Source organism: Typopeltis vanoorti, chromosome 5, assembly GCF_054136105.1.
Source record: "Typopeltis vanoorti isolate ZY-2024b chromosome 5, IOZ_Tvanoo_1.0, whole genome shotgun sequence".
In the NCBI taxonomy this organism is placed as follows: domain Eukaryota; kingdom Metazoa; phylum Arthropoda; class Arachnida; order Uropygi; family Thelyphonidae; genus Typopeltis; species Typopeltis vanoorti.
The window spans coordinates 66,282,487-66,301,161 of record NC_143553.1 but is presented as its reverse complement, the minus strand read 5'-3'; the positions used below and the strand labels follow the sequence as shown (position 1 = coordinate 66,301,161).

At 35.2% G+C, this 18,675-nt stretch overlaps 1 protein-coding gene across 1 annotated transcript in view; it reads right to left on the bottom strand.

Annotated features, from left to right (window-relative positions):
* Positions 1-1,068: 1,068 nt before the first annotated feature.
* Positions 1,069-18,675, bottom strand: part of 5PtaseI (inositol polyphosphate-5-phosphatase A) — a 458,282-nt gene continuing 440,675 nt past the window's right edge. Inside the window, exon 18 of the mRNA XM_090393013.1 lies at positions 1,069-1,250. Within this exon, the coding sequence (XP_090249139.1) occupies positions 1,069-1,250 (182 nt within the window). The remainder of the gene's footprint in view (positions 1,251-18,675) is intronic.

Genomic DNA, 18,675 nt, shown 5'->3' with positions numbered 1-18,675 from the left:
CAAAACTAATTATTTAAAAAGAAATTGAGCAAATGATTTGTTGTATCTAAAATATGACTGGAAGATGTTTTTCATACAATGAGTTTCATAATCTGCTTTAGCAATGATTTACAGAATTAAAATTCTGTAAATGGTCCTTGTAATGCTCTCATTTGGCATTAACTTCTAGATGACAATAAAAACTTTGAACTGGTTGTCAGCTTTTGAATTACTGACATACTTACTGATACTGATTTTATAAACAATGAAAAATACACCAACTAGAAGGCATGTTTCTCAGCTTCAAAATATGCTAACAATGCATTCAGTACTGCATGATTTGCAGCAAGCAACTGTTGCCTACTATTTTGTTTTCAAAAAATACTAACAAAGCATACCTTAATATAAAAAAATAGAAAACTTCCTATAACTTAGAAATAATTAATGACAAACATAAAGACCAATTTAGTACACTTGTAAATCTGTAAATTTATAATTTATGGTATTCTAGACTGTAGCTGATAAAAACAGATTTTACTATGTATCATAATTTATGAATGAATTAATATTACTCTTATCAAATAACAAGTGAAGCTACATTCATTTCAACCTCATAGATATTTTTTAAACTCATCCCACATCTGAACTTGACACATTCAAGAAGAGGTAGCTTGATAAATGTAAACTTATTCTCCACATCCAAGAGATAATGAGGTAACTTTCAAACCCATTTGCCAGTGGGCTGATCCTTCTGGTTACTGTAAAACATAGACTGTGCCAGTCAAGACAATATACAAGTTAATATACAATGTTTGGCACATAACTGAACTACAGGAATGATGAAAATTATTTACACATTCCTATATGGAAGATTGATTCTATAAAACAAGGTGGAATACAAGGATGGAATTTACTTTGGGATGAAATGCTAGCAATTTCTTCATATTGGTATCTGCTATCCAAAGCAGTTACTTGCCAAAGTTTATACTGAAATGATGAGCAATAACAGCCAAAATAACTTACAAATAAATTATCAAATGCATTTCTTACACAGCCGCTCCTGCCTACACATATAACAACTAGAACCACCTAAACCGTAGTCTCACGAAATATACGAACGGGTGAACCAGGGTATTTAACATGAATGTAGCGGGTAAAGGTGGCTGAATCTGGGCTGGTTGGCATGGTAAGGCTGATACGGGGCAAGTTGAGGTCAAGACTTTCACAGGGTAGATGAGGGGGTGATGACTGGTACTGGTGGCAGGAGATTTCTATAAAGGAAAAATGGGCTTTATTCTTTTCTGTATCACAAGAAATTTTGCTATTACAATTCAGCTTTTCTTTTTTTTTTTTAAATTTATAGAGAAAATTTAAAAATCAAAATTGTTAACTTTAAAAGTAATATTAAACACATAAAACCATACCAAATAAAGCAACATTTTAAAAGGAAAATCTGAATGTCATCATATAAATGAAGAGTTTTTAAACATTTAAAAATATTTCTAAAATATTTTTAATAATTATTAACTTTAATATTATTCAAAATAATAAGCAATATCAAGATTTTTCATTCATCCTAATATTTACAAACATAAAATGGGAAAAACTGCTTTTATGATGATTTACCAAAATGAACGAATGCATGAAAGGATGAGACAGGTGACCAGTGGAGTGCCTCAGGGCTCTGTGCTTGGGCCGTTGTTGTTTAATTTGTACATAAATGATATAGGAAATGGCTTAAAGGGAGATATTCAGTTGTTTGCCGATGATGCAAAGTTGGGTAGGCAATAAAAAATCAAGTTGACGTTGAGAGTTTGCAGGATGATTTAAATACGGTGGTAAAATGGGCAAAAGGAAATGGATGTCAGTTCAATGTGGAAAAGTGTAAAGTTATGTATTTTGGGATTAAAAGATTACCAGTTGTGTACTACATTGATGGAATGGTACTCCAAGAGATTGATGAAGCTAGGAACTTAGGGATGTTGGTAGATAGGGATATGAAGTTCAGGGGATACATTTCTAAGGTGTCCAAGATTGCATATAGGATTACTTGGTTATTGAGGAACACACTAACATCCAGAGATAAAGAGGTTATTATTCCCCTTTATAAAGCGTTGATACTTCCACGTTTGGATTACTGTGCTCAGGTCTGGTCACCTGGATTCCTTGGAGATGAGAAGGTTGTGGAAAGGATTCAGAGGAGAGTAACTAAGTTGGTGAGTGATGTAAAAAATGTTCCCTACATTGATAGATGCGAGCTTGTGGATTGCAGAGGTTGGTTGATAGGCAGAGAAGAGAGGATATGATAGAAACAATTAAATTACTAAAAGATTTTTATAAGATTAATGCAGGGGAAATGTTTCAGCTGTGTGATAGTGATGGAAGAACAAGAGGTCATCCCTGGAAATTAAGGAAAAGTGTGGGAACAAGGGTGTGAGAACGAGGTTTTTCGCCTGGAGGGTGGTGAATGAGTGGAATGCATTGCCTGAATCAGTTGCGAGTTCTTCATCTGTAAATGAATTCAAGAACAGATATGATAGATATTGTTTTGATAGTTTGGGTCTCCTGCAATGAGTCTACTGACTCCATGGAGATACCCATAATAATAATAATAATAATAATGAATTATTCAAAGGATTATGGATAATTAAGCATATGAATTGAAGGAATAATTTAACATTGTATCATAATCTTCTGGGACTCTTATAATGTCTTTATATAAGGCTGTATATTTACACCAAATGACAGTTGGAATATTTTTGTGAAAGACAAACTAATCAAAATATGGGAGAAACAAACAAAAAAGAATCTTTCACACAAGATTACTCCATCCTATGGTTGCAGAGTTGTTTCATGTATTTCAGTATACATGAAATACAAGAAACAGGATAAAAAAAAATATATTTGGTTTAGCATGGAGAAATTAAAACAGTCAAACAGAAGATCCACCATCTCATCTCATCCCTAGTCCTTTGTTATAATGAATAAAGAAGAATGTGAAGGCAAATATAGAGAATGAGTGAAGGGAAATAGAGAGAATGTGTTAAAGGAAAGAATGAATATATGAATTCATGTGAGAGCATTAGAAGTTAGTAGTGGATCTTCAAGATAAGAGAGTAAAGCACAAGGATTCTATGATTGGAAGAGTGTGTCCAAGAAGTGCTTGTGTAGAGGAACATTCATGTTCCTCTACACAAGCACAACCTTACTATGAAGAGGGATGGTATAGTAAAACGTGGATGAAATGAAGTTGATGATTGGTCTGAATGACTTAGGAGTATAAACAGCATGAAGATATTTGTATATAACAAATATGACAGTCAAAACAAAAAATAAAATAAAATAAAACGGGATTTACCATCTCCCGCTCAATACCAAAAGGTAGTTTTCAAACAAGTGAATATCTGGGATGCAACTGATGGAGAAGATACTGTGTAGAAAAATAACTATAGAAATTTTTGTCTATTAGAGAGATGATGTTGTTTAGTGTGCTAGTGTACATTTCTCTCTTTCTCCTCTTTAACGGTTAAGATGAATGCTACAACTAAGATGATAAGAGTGGCTGGTCATTCACTTCAGGCACAGAAATCAGGAGTGCAATCATTTATATAAAAATACAGCAAAAAAATAAATAAATATATATATATATATATATATTTTGTTATTTTATGTATTAATATTTATTAATGTACTATATTGGACAGACAATCTCTAAATAAAAATTAAAACCTGAGAGACATCCATCATTTGGAAAGGGTATAGATAATTAGTATTTCACCTCAAGTGTAATATTTTTGTAAGAATGTCTAATTTGAATTTTTTTCCAGTGTGAAAATATCTAATTATAGCACTGAAGATAAATAAGGGAAAGAAGAAAGGTAAAGAATACAGCAATGAGCATGGAAGGCTGGATAGGACATCACATGTCAGATATCTGAGTTATCAGAGCTGGAATTAGGAAGAAGCAATAACAAGTATAAGGCTACTCGAATTCTACAAACATTCTTCAGTTAAGATTTGGATAATTCAGAATAATGTCAAGGCAGCTTTATTATGAAGAGGTATGCTAATCTCTGGGTAGTAACATGTATCGTATCTGTAAATTATGTCAACTGATTGATAGGTCCGTTTTGTATAGGAAAAGTAGCTCTGATTCTAGCAGACAGCTTCAGCTCTGATCATTAACTGTGGGTTATGGTGGATGGCACCCTTTCTTACAATGCAAGAGTGCCTTAGTGTTCTATTCTATCACCTACCCTCTTTCTCCTATATATATATATATATGACCTATTTCATTCTCAATCACCTCTAATTCTATCCACAATTTTGCTGCTGATAGTACACTCTATTCATCCCACTCTTTAGAAACACCTGAAGCTTCAAGATCATTACAACAATATCTTAAACACTGATCTCTGTACATCCTTCAATGGGCCAGGATAACCTGGTCACTTCAATGCCAGCAAAATGCAGTTTGCCTTACCCTCTCTCTCACAATTCCTTTATCCTTGATAATATACAAAATCATCGGATATGATCAGCTATTTCATAACATAAACACATCACATAAATAGTTTCCGATGCCTCTAAAAAACTAGGCATTCTTTTCAAATCAAGATGTTATTTTTCATCCACCCAGCTACTTACTTATACTACACAAACCCCAAATTTGCTTATCCTTAGAATACTGTTCAATGTATTCATTATAAAAAATTATGAAGACAATTACAATATAATATAAACCAAAATAATCACTCTGTGTTTTAACCTTCAAATCACCTCCCATGATGAGTCTGTTATCTCCATGGAAGTTACCAAATAACAAACACAAACAAACAAACTTTGAAGCAATGGATTTATGACATAATAGAAGAAATTTAATGACTAGAAGGCAAGATATAACCAAAATAGAAAAATCTATTTATTATTTGAATGCACAACTAGGTTTGTCTTTTTAGAAGACTTCATGTGTATAACATGAAAAGAGAAATACAAAAAATATACATTTACAAGAGAACAACAGCGTACTGCTGATATTTTAAGGCATTCTGGATGCCATAGTATTGTTGGGCACATTCATGCAGGCATGATCTCATGTATGCCAAAGTTGGATAGCTGAAGAGTGACAATCAGATAGGTTACAGTTAAGGTCAGTATTAAGATGGACCAGATTGAGAACAATTTCTGTTGATTCCACAATTCTTCTCTCAAGCTCATCATAGCATCTAAAAAAATGTTTTCTGATTTGCTCCAGATCACTGGATGAGTGATAGAATCTTCATCATTAGAGTGAGCAACATTAAATATGTGATTAGATAGTGTTGCTGGCTGTATTTCTAGAATTTTTGATACTAAACATACTTTAGCACATTTAATACCCCATTAAAGCTGATTTATCTTTTGCCATTGAACAAATTTTAGATACCAATACTTGGCAACATATTAAAGATATGGTCAACTCTCACAGGCATTTAATATTTTCAGAACACCAACAAAGCTGAATTAATTACAAAATTTGAAGCTTTCAAGTCAGATCAGCAAAAAAATCATCCAAATCTAAATTTCAGCTCTCTCTCTCTCTGGATAAGATTATCATTAACAAATCCAGTTACTCATCTTTCTGATGATGAAAAGAATATTCTTAATAGAATATTCCAAAAATAGAGAAAGCAAGTTCATTCCTTCTACCTCAAGATGCTAATTTACTTTATATGGAATCCATCTTCACAATCAACAATGCAAACCACCAAGATAATGTTACTATGGCAGAATATCAAGTTAAGCCTTAAAAAAACTACAGAAAAATCGAGATGTTATAATTCTCCCTGCAGACAAAGGCAACTTGATTCTCATACTAGATACTGAAGAATACAACAACAAAATGTTACAACTACTACAAAGAGGCGCTTATTCAATTTTTGAAAGGGATCCAACTTGTGAACTTCATAATCATATTAACACATTCCCCTGAGAACACTACAGAATTTCCTAGAAATTTAAGATTATCTCTTTGTTCACTTCATCCGCTCATCCCCTGATTATATGGTTTGTCTAAAATTATATAAGGAAAACACTCTACTAAATCTACTATGACACTGATTCTCCTGCATACAACCTTTCAAAACATTTGGCCAAATGTTTTAAAAAGTTTAACAGACTCGACCACCTCGTTTCTCAAGAATTCTAAACACTTTGTTTTGAATGTTAAAGACATGCATCTTCAAAAAGACGAAATTATGGCAAGTTTTGATGTTATTTCTGTCTTTACTAATGTGCTTACAGAAGAGATTTTAATTCTTTTAAAAGATAAGTTATCAAAAAAAGTTGCCACTCGTGACCCATTGCATAAATTCTGGTTAGTTTCTTTTTAAAAATAGTATTTACAAACAGAACTTCAACTTGGCCATGGGCAACCCAATTGTCTCCTATATTAGCAAATTTGTATTTAGAAACCTTTGAGGAAAAGCAATCAATTTCTTCCCATTAAAGCCAAGGTTATGATGATGTTTTCTTAATTTGGAGCCATAGACCAGATTCCTTAAAGAAATTTTTGAACCATCTCAACATCAATATCTAAGAATACAATTTACCTTGCAAGTGGAATTTCTCCCCCCCCCCTCATTCCTGGATGTCAAACTCATTCATGTGCCAGAAAAACTGAAGATCTCTATTTATAGAAAACACACTCATACCAATATGTGCCTTCATGTGCAATCTCATCATTATCTGTCCCAAAAGCTTGGCATCATTTCTACATTTGGTAAATGTGCTCCCTCCCTCCCTCCCCAGTGAAAGAAGAAGAGCACCAAAGAACTACAGTTTCTTTTTACAACCATTCAGAAACACAGTTATCCTAAACAGACTGTTAGTAAGCTGCTAATTAATCCTCCTATTCACTATACTGAAGATAGTATTGCTGTAAAAGGCTTTATATCCTGACCATATTTAGCTCTGTTTCACCAAAATTAGCTAAGATTCTCAAGAAATTTAAAATCCTCACTTCTTTTACTTTTCTATCCAAACTCTGTTCCTTACTCAGCGTATCTAAACTGAAACATGACAACCTATAGTATCCTGGAGTTTACCATATTTGGTGTAACTGCAATGTGCCCTATTTTGGTCAGAAGGAATAATCCATTGAGTTGTGTATGGAAGAGAATGTGAGAGACAACATGTATGGCAGAACTAGAGCCAGTGCACTATTGAATCACGTTCTTAATTCTGCTCATGAGTGATAGAATACTCTTCATGATTAATACCCTAATGATGAAGATTCTATCACTCTTACAGTGATCCGGACCAAATCAGAAAACATTTTTAGATGCTATGATGAGCTTGAGAGAAGAATTGTGGAATCAACAGAAATTGTCGTCAATCCAGTACATCTTAATATTAACTTTAGCTATAACCTAACTGATTGTCACTCTTCAGCTATCCAACTTTGGTGCCCACGAGATCATATCTATGTGAATGTGTCTAATAATACTATGGCGTCCAGAATGCCTTCAAATGTCAACAATACATTTGCAACTTAATTTATAACTGTTGTTCTCCTGTGATGTATATTTTTTGTATTTCTCTTATCATGTTATGCACCCCATCTGATCAAGTCTAAGAAGACAAAACTAGTTGTGCATTCAGATAATAAATATTTTTCTATTTTGGTATCTCTCAGCTTCAATTACACAACACACACACATGCAGGCAAGCAAGCAATGTTATAATACACAATTCTTTTTCAGAACAAATTTCTGCTTACTATTTTGGCTCTCTTTGCCCACATTCTACGTTCTGGTTAATTCATGTGGTAAAATAATTTTTACCTATGAAAAAGGAGGTACTGCAATAAGCGCACTATTCCCTATTGCTAACTTTTATATGGACACTTGAGCAACATGCTCTAGATTCCTTTACTTTGAAACTTACAGTTAGGCTTAGATATCTCACTGATGTATTCATTATCTGGCCACACAGCAGCCAAACTTTAAATGCTTTCCTCAGCAACCTGCACAAACATATACAATTTACCACTGAAATTGAACATCAAAACCCACTTTCTTTTCTGAATTCACTTTGTCACAAGTCTTCCCCAAACAGTCTATTTTTTCTGTCTACTGCAAGCCCCCCCCCCCACACACACACTGGAATACACACACATGCTAACGCTTACTACCACATCAGAAAAACCTGGAGTCATTAATACCCTCAAAAACAGAGCAATAACACTATAATGAGCAGACTCTTATACAAGAATTACAAATAAATAGCAACATTGTCCACACGGTTAGCCTAGTGGCTGTATGCTTCGCAACAATATGCTTGGGGAAGGAATGTCCTAGGTTCGATTCCTGTTGGTGATGTGAGGAGCTGAAGGATCTTCCTCAGCCATAATCAAGTTAGTCAGTCTTGGGCGTGGACAGTAGGGTTTCCCCCCCAGTTTATCCTGGGATTTTTCATCCCATAAAGCAATCAAACCAGCCATGAGAACTCAACACTACAGGACATAGGATACACCGGGGCGTAGGGCTGACTACCTTATCCTGTGAACGGTTTGCATTCCGATGATTAATAAACCCTCAACAACGCAAGGTAAAAGAGGGTAAAAGGAAGATGAGATTAGTGACATTTATAAACAATGGCTATAGCAAAAATAATCAATAAGTTCTTCTCAACACTAAACTTAATAACACAAATGATGTAGATTACAGTAAAATCATTGATATTCCATACATTAAAAGGATATCAGATAAAATAAATAGAATGTCATACCATTAAGCTACTTTTAAACTGCTTATAAAATTCTTCTTCTTTTTAAGTATTCTGCAAATGAGCAGGTTCTTCTCTTAGTAGCAAAAACTTTCCTTCCACTCTCTTCTGTTCTGAGCCTTCTCTTTCAAGGTTGTGCACCTTTCTCCATTCAGCATGTCATCTAGCATCGTTTTCCTTACTCTTCCTCTGGGTCTTTTTCTGTCTATTTTTCCTTCGATGGTATCTCCGATGATTCCATTTCCTCTCAGAGTATGTCTGATCCAGTTTCCCTTTCTTCTTTTATGCTCTTTAACAGACTTCTTTCTTCTTCTATTATTTTTAGGACCTCTTCATTAGTTATTTTATATGTCCATCCTTCTCCAAATCCACATCTCAAAGCTTTCCAAAATCTTAATTTCTTCTTTCTTCAATGTCTAAGTTTCAGCTGCATAGAGGGCAACACTCCTCACATAACATTTTATTAGTCTTTTCTTGAGGTTTCTGTCCATTTTATTTCTGATAAATTCCATTTTCTATTAAAGGCATTTTTCCCTATAAAATTAAGAAACATTTAACTCTTCCAAGGATCCCCCACTTGCACTGGTATACTGAATAACAGTGCACTTGCAACTCACCTCAAATTGGTGCATCAGGATGCACAATTCTAATCTGTAAAACAGAACACAAAACAACACATCAAATTTAACAATTCTGGTAAACCAGACTCCCCTCCCCCTCTCTCTCTCACACATATACTTAACATACTACACCAAATTGTTTGGAAAAGAATTTATTTCCATACATCATAGAAAAACTGTGAAATTTTGACCAATCATCCTAATTTAAACAATAATGGTGGCTTAAAAAATCCTAATAATATGGATATCACACAATTCAGCCCATATAACTTCTGTTTCAAATTCTCCAGCAAACTTTAGAGCTCCAAGCAATAATTTCAGCTGTTATATCATACTGGCCATCAGTACTGTTTTTGTTCTAATCTATCTGTGAGTAATCTCTAGCCTAACTTTTGTTAATTCATTTGTTAGTAATTTCTAGCCCAACAGATTACAGGGCCAGCTTCGATGTAGTTATCAGTCCCCCCAGAACCAATTCAGGCTAGTAGTGCTAACAGTTGACCAAATTAGCGTGACTTGAGCATACCATGCATAATATAAAATAGCTTGTCTCTTTATATATATACTCTAACACAGTAGTTGTCTCCCTATTTTTTTTTTTATAATGAATACTGATCACCATATAACTATGAAAGAAAGGACTGTTCAACGTATGAGGTGGTTCACCAAAAAAACCTCACTAAAAAATCATGATGCTGTCCAGAGAAGAGCTATTTGGCTCACAGATGATCCATCTCTTTCTCACAGACACACTTCAACCTTTATTTCAAAAATGAACAATTTTAGCTCTCTCTCTCTTCTAAAGGTACTTCCATGGTCATTACTCCATGGAAATGGCAACCATCATTCTTTAACTTCTGTTGGATCTTAAAATAAGAGCAGTAGCTGCCCAACATCCTTTTCAGTACAAGTGCAAGCACAGTGAACCTGCTTCTCCTCTTCCTCATTTATTCCATCTATTTCTATCCTTTGGAACAGCCTTCCTTATGAAGTGTTTCTCAACAACTACTACCTCCATCTCTCCAAAAAAGAGTCAACACTTTTCTTTTTTCTCAATCCCCCACCTACACCCCACATATAGCAACGATGCACTTATAGACTCTCCTATCTCTCGCATGCAGGATAATTATTATTAACAGAGATCTCATGGAGTCAAGGACTCATCAAGAGAGACCATAGATCACCAACACCAGATGTCAAACCTTCTCTTAAACTCATCCACAGTGGATGTACTCACCACTTCACCAAGCAAACTGTTCCACCCGCTCTCTTCAATGTGAAAGAAAAAAAAAAATATATATATCTCACCCCTTTCCAACTGTACATGAACTTAAAATTATCCCTTGCTCTCTCTCCACTTTCTCACATAATAATAATAATAATATTTATTATTATTATTATACGCGCACCTTCAGGGAGTCCAAAGACTCATTGCGGGTGAGCTTTATCCACACAATCTATCATACCTCTCATTGAATCCATTAACAGAAAATGTAGTCACAACTGACTCTGGCAACCCATTCCACTCATTCACCACTCTCCAGGCAAAAAATCTAGTTCTCACACCCCTAATAACAACATCTTTATTCAACTTCCAGGGATGACCCCTTGTTCTGGTCCCTCTAGTCAAGTGCAGAAACATTTCCCCTATAAAACCCTTTAAGCAACTTAAATGTCCCTATCATATCCCTTCTTTTTCTTCTATCAACTAACTTCTGCAATCCACACACCCTCAATCTCTCCTCATAGGGAACATTCCACATGCCACTCACCTCTAAATCCTCTCCACCACTTCCTCATCCCCAAGAAGTCCAGTGGACCAGACTTGAGCACAGTAGTCCAAATGTGGGCATATCAAGGCCTTACTTGTTAACGTTTTCTTCAATAGCCAAGTAATCTTATGGGTTGTATTAGCAACATGTTCTCTAAACTTTAACTCTCTGTCTACCACCACCCCTAAACCTCTAGCTTCATCTATTTCCTGGAGTACAGTGCCATCAATGTAATGCACTGCTTATAATCTATTATCCCCAAATGCATAACTTTACATTTCTCCACATTAAACTTATACCCATACACACCCATATCCTAAACTTTTGCCCATACTGAACAGCTTATTTAAATCGTCCTCCATTGTCTTCAGCAACTATTACTCTACCTAATTTTGCATCATCAGCAAACAAATGAATATTTCCTATATCATTTACATACAAATTAAACAACAATGGTCCGCACTGAACCTTGCGGCATACCACTAGTCACCTGTTTTTGCTTCGATTCTTTCCCTTCATATAGCAATTTTTCATATCTGTTCAGCAGCCACCCTCTTATTCACTTAACCAGTGTCATATCTGTCCTCATTTGTTCTAATTTGATAACAGAGTTCCATGTGGTATTCTATCAAATGCCTTTGCAAAATCCAGCAAAATCATTGTGTAGCTATTTCCTTTATTCAACTCAGCTGTTACTCTGTTATAAAAAGTTAGTCAATTACTAAGGCATGACTGATCCTTCACAAAACCATGCTGATCCTCATACAGTATCATATTTTTATCTACCCATTCTTGAATTCTCTTTTTGAACAATTTTTCTAGTACTTTTACCACCATGCCTGAGATACTGATTGGTCTATAATTTGCTACTGCAGTCTTAGAACCTCCCTTATGCAAGGGGATTATTTTGTCCTCTTTCCACTCTCTTGCAATTCAACCAGAGTGGAGACTTAAATTAAAGAGCCTAGTCTAAGGCATTTCCAATTCCCTTATACATGCTCACAAAACACTAGCTGATATCCCATCTAACAGCACAGTTGTATTTACATGAAGATTTACAGGCAAACAGGCCCCGTGAACACACACACACACATGGATACAGTCAGGAATATTTAAGACAATCCCTCCAGCCATAGGTCTGAATTGTCAGCTATGATGGTCCTGAGCCTGGTTAAAAATAGGGGGGATTGAGGTTGTGCCGTACCTCCCCATAAAAGGGGCTCACGGCCATTGAAGCACCATACGAAATGAATGAACTAGGATGATATGCCCTTGAAAAGTGGTCACTCAGAAACTGAACTATTTTATCCATTTCTGTCTCCCCATGACCATAATCACTCATTAAGGTTAATCTTCCATAGTCATTCTTCCTCTTACTTGACATATAAAGAAAGAACTCTTTGGGATTTCCTTTGGCCTGCTCGGCTAGATTCTTCTTATAATCTGATTTTGTTTTCCTTGACCATGCTGGTCACCTTTCCTGCCTGGGCTTTGTCTTTATATACCCTCCACAGCATATTATTCTTATTCTGCTTGTGCTTAATAATATTACTTGTCCATGTAACTCCTAACTTGATTAACTCTCCTTACCCTAGGTATACAATTTAATACTACTTCCTCTAGATGACTCTTAACTATATCCCATGCACTACTAACATCCTTACCCTGCAGTGTTTTATGTCATGGCACAGATTTAAGCTTCTTCCTAAGTTTGTCATAATCACCTGCCTTGTATTTCCACATATACCTCTTCTTGACAGAATATTCCTCATGTTTTACAATCTTCCAAGTCAAGACCGTATGGTCACTTTCACCAATCAAAGGCAATGTGGTCACCTTGGTTATGGAGAGCTCTTCTGATCCTATGTCCAATACTCTCCCACCCCTAGTCCTCCATCACATGCTGCCCTAAGTAATTATCTCTTAGTAGGTGTATAAATTATATTTCCTTCCTGTGATGTGATTTTTCATCCTTCCATCTATATCTCCATAGTTGAAGTCTCCTATAATAATCATTTAATCTGTACTCATTGTACTGATTTGGCAATGCATGTCTTCCAGATCATCTGTGGAACTCCTTGGCCTATAGCAACAACCAACTGCATATTTTATTTTATCTTATTGGCCTTAATTTCACACCAGACTGATTCAAATGAACAGCCACCTCCTACCTGTCTCCTATTCATTTTGGCTGCAATTCATCTGCTATCATCATCAGTACTCCATCATCCTATCTTCTCTATCTTCCCAGAAAATACTGCACCATACACATTCAATCTCTGTAACTACAACATCTGCTGTTAACCAAGTCTCACTAATACCTATAACTTTTGTAAAGGTTGAACAAAAACTCTCTCCTCTTGTATTTATGCTTCTGGCATTAGTATATAGACACTGCAGCATCCCTTTAGGCACCCACCCACCTTTTCTTTCAGAAGTGACTAACCTATTCAATATTTTTGCTTGAGAGACTAGATTCTTCACTTAGTCATTCTCACACTCACTTGCTTCGTGGGTGCCTTCACACAAACTCATTTGCTTCCACCCTACTTGCTTAAATTTTCCTGAATTTGCACTTCAGCACACTTAGTGAACAAAGCTCTCTCTCCAGACACCTAATACTGAAACCATTTAGATGCAGTCCATCAGCATTGTAGAAAACCTTCTTTCCACCAAACACAGACCACAGATCAACAAATCTTACATCTTCTGTGCAATTTATGTATAGACTTATTGGCTACCAACACCCTCCTCCTCCTCAGTTCGCCTCTATCATAGTGTGGAAGGAGGCTTACAATCTTCACCTTCTTGCTCTTCAGTTTTGCCTCTTCTAACAACTCCTTTACATCCTCCATCATAAAATCCTTCTCACCTCTCAAATCATTTGTACCAACCAAGACAATCGTTTCCCTCAACTTACCGTGAATTTTTGTACATGGGAAACGCAATTTTGTCTCACTTTCGTTAAGTACTCCCCTGGTCACTGAGTCTCCGTACATAATTTTCTCCTTTAATTAGAAGTTCCACTAATGTACTGGCTGAAGAGAAGAATTTGAATTAGCTGGAAAAGTGGGCAAATAAGTGTGGAGAACAATTTATATGATTTTAAATTTAGAATTCAAAAATTGTGTATTCTGTGGGTGAAACTATACTGGAGGGAGAGGAGATAAGGAATTCTGATTATGGCTGACATGAAGTTCTGATGGCATGCAAAAGTGGCAAAGACGACTCAGTGTGGTGCTGTGATGGTAAGGACACCGAGCAGCAGAGATTAATCTGTGGTAGCTCTGGTGAACAGATGGAGTACTATGGACAGTTCTGCTCAGTTGAGGTTGAGAGAGCTTTAGAAATAATAAACAAGCAGATTACAAAGATAACATTACTACCAACTGAGGTAGTAATGTAATCTGCAGAATTCAGATGAGAGGAATAGAGGGAATAACATGAGTGAGATATATATGTTGTTATGAAGCATTTGCCAAATGAAAAACCAGGAAATTTTCAAAAGAGCAATACAAAGGGGGGGGGGCAGCTTCTCACAGAGAAAAGTTGAGAAGGGAATCAGAAGTAACTTTTTATCTAAAGAATGATGAATGTGAAATGCTTTAACTGAGAGAGAGAGAGAGAGAGAGAGATGAATAAGCAGAAAGTGGATGCTTTTATAGTATACTCATGCTTTTCTGATTTACATAAAACAGGAACATGGAATATATGAAGTATGTATCAAGGAAAACTGGAATTAGTAAATAAGGAAATTAGAATAATTCAGGTTAAGATTTAAGGAATTAATGAACTTAGATGGGAAGGTAAGTAAAGGAAATGTAATAGTATTTATAGGCATAAGAGGGTATGAAAAATACATTTCTGGATACTATCTAGCATCTGACAGAATAATCCAAATCAGAATAAAGGCACATCTAGTGAACATCACACTCATATAGGGTGCATGTCAGTGACATGCAGTGGATTATCCAGTGGAAGTGCTGTTCTAACACAACATTATTAAAAATCATCAAAAGAAAAAAGCATATTGAAAGTTTCTGGTAAATAAGTCAGCTTGTGCTTTTAGATAATACAGAGAAAAATGTAAGAAAGTGAAGCACTGTGTAAAACTAGCTAAAAAAAGTCATCATGGGAACACTTTGGTAAGAACATAGAAAATGAATATCAAAAAGGTGGAAAATATTCTGGAAGCTATTGAAAAAAAGCTCAGAAATGGAGGAAAGAGTACTGTAAAAGGAATTCAGAGATGATCAAGGTGGCATGAAAACTGAAGATAAAGATATTTTAGATGTCTGGAGTAAATACTTTGACAGACAGCTAAATGAAACAAGCAGTGTCAGGATGGTGGTAGAAAACATTTGACAGGAATGAAATCAGGAATATATATATATGGAGGTAAAAGTTTTACAATGCATACATTGAATAATTAGAAGGCCTGGTGAGAAGGCCGAATTCCAGATGATTAGAGTGGACCACTCATAGTGCCCATATATAAATTGGGAAATAAAACTGAATGTGAGAATTACAGATATATTTCCCTGCTGAGTGTTACTGGTAAGATTTATACAAGTATACCTGAGATATGGCTAAGAAAAATTGTGGAGGGGAAGCTTGGAGAAAATCAAACTAGATTCAGGCCAAAAAGAGATTGTCAGACTAGATTTTGACTTTAAGACAAATAGTTGAGAAATCTTAACAAATATAACAAGAATTTGTATTTAAGTTTTGTTGATCTGCAAAAAGGCATATGACAAAGTGCCAAGAGGAAAGCTGTTCAAAATGCTCCAGTTATGTGCTGTAAATGGGGCATTATATCATGGAATACTTAGTCAATATATGAGTTGTAAATCAGCAGTTAAATTGAAGGAGTTACAGGAAGATGATTTGATGTTATATCAGGTATAAGACAAGGTATATATTATCTCCACTGTTATTCATCATGTGGATCGCATTATGAAGGAAAGTGGTATTAAACCCGATATCAAAATTGGCAATGTTAATCTTAGCTCTTTTACTTTATGCAGATAATGTTATACTTCTACATAAATCCAGTACTGACTAAATTGACCAGCATTAAAAAGACAAAGACAAAGACAATGAAAATAGTAATAAACATTAAAAACATCAACTGCATCCTGAATGGAGAACCTATAGAAGAAGTAAAACATTTTAGCTATTTAGGTACAATTTTTAGTGAAGATAGCAAATTAGATTTGAAAATAAACAGCAGAAAATGCAATGTTGGTATGATAGGAAGTGAACTGAATAAATTTATATGGAATAAAGGAGAAATTAGTCAAAACACTAAACCAGCTGTATATAAGACAGTATTCAAACCAATTTTAATTTATGGATCTGAGAGCTAGATTAGAAATAAAACTCTTGATCAAAGATTGGAGATCACAGATATTTGATTGCCAAGAAAGATTAACAAACTGAATAGACAGCATCAATGGCAGTATCAAATTAAAAATGAGGATCCTCAAACGTGTGGAAAGGCTTATGTGTTAGTTGTACATGTTGCTTAATTTGAACGGTATAGATGAGAACACAGACTGATAAGAAAATTACTATTTACTACCTTATTGCTGATATTTCGCTAGTATTCTATCCAGCATCTTCAGAGCACAAAATTAGATTGTCCAAGTACGTGAGACAACCACAATCCGGTATAACAATGGGATTAGTTTGAACAATTGTAACGTACAACATTTAGGTGGGTAGAGCCCAAAAATTCACAAAAAAGGTACCCCCTTATGCCTCATTGTGGAGAGTATAAACAGTCCCACATACAAACTTGCTAGACATTTAGCCAAACTACTAGCCACTCTCACAAACAATTCTCCCTCTTTTGTTAAAAATTCTACCCACCTAAAAAGTATTTTAGAAACCTATACCTTAAAAAGTTCACACATAATGGTGAGTTTTGATATCACCTCACTATTCACAAATGTACCATTAATTGAAACCCTTCATTTACTAAAGTCACAATTTCCCTGATATATTTCAATTATTAAAATTCACAGTACAAGCAGGTTATGCTATTTTACATGGAAAGGAAAAATATACAAACAATCAGATGGGACAGCTATCCCCCCCCCCCCAGCCAACTTCTACACAGAACACTTGAAAAAAGCTGGCTACCAATACAGCCATGCTCAAACCAAGGCTTTGGCTATGCTATGTTGATGATGTGCTTGCTATTTGGCCACATGGCCTAGACACATTGGATACATTCTTAGTGCATTTAAATAGCCAACACCCAAAAATCCACTCTGAGAGGTTGTTCCTGGAATCAACAGAAGACTTGAAACATACTCCAAACCTAAACAAGTATGGCTGTATAAATTTGCCAAAAATTTGAGAGACAGTCATCTTAAGACCAAATGAATACTGGCTATCTCTCTCTCTCTGTTTTTTTTTTTTCCCCCAACACAGATGGCACATAATTATGACTTTAGTCTTTGTGTTGTACATTACAATTGTTCAAACTAGTCCCATTGTTATACCAGATTGTGGTTGTCTCACGCACTGTGACCAGCTGTTTTTGTGCTCTGAAGATGCTGGATAGAATACCAGCAAAATATCAGCAATAAGTTAATAAATAGTTATTTTCTTATCAGTCTGTGTTCTCATCTATACCGTTACAATTAATCAACATAAAAATGAGGATATTAGGGAAGAACTGACATTGTTACCATTCACGAATGCGTCCGCATGGCTAATCTCAGGTGGTATGACCACTTAAAACAGAATGGGAGAGAAAAGATTAGCAAAACAAGTGTTCTTTGCTAGGTGGATTGATACAGTAAAAAGTGCTTTACAAGAGAGAATATAAGAATAATACTCATAATACTACAGTCTTGACAGATATCAGATTTGGAGGAAAATTGTCAACAGGATGTTAGTAACGATGTAATTGTTTCATATAGTACTATCACATCCTATACTCACTATGAAGGTAGATGTCAGGAATTTGATGATGATGATGTTGATTAAATTTGTATTAAAAAACTTACTTTATCAAGAAAAAGCCATTTTATTTATACATCACTTCAATTTTTTGCTCTGTGTCTAAGATGTAAACGCTGTACAAATTTGGAAGAGGCAGACATTTATTTATTTTTTTATCATCTTTAATAATTCTTAACTTGACCTTATATTCTTGATTTAAAAAAGGTGGGCACAAATATCTTCAACACTGTTTTGAGTTGACGATCAGGATAAAAATAAATGTCAGTTATTTAAAAAAAAAATACAGTCATCTAACAGGAAACTGCAAGGAATAACTAATTGCAGTTCCCTTCTTGGCTGTCAGTAATATCCTGAGCAGAACTACGCTACCCATGTTGTTGAATGCCTTTTATTCCCACACAAATGTGCCAGCAAGAGTGCTACTTAATCTCCACTCACCTCCAACCATTAAAAATGTATGCAGATGCTCCATCACAGGCTCTGCATAAGGAATCACATTACTATCTCTTCATTAATGACCAGTCAAGATGTGTTCAATAGCAATGCTCGCCTTATCTGAT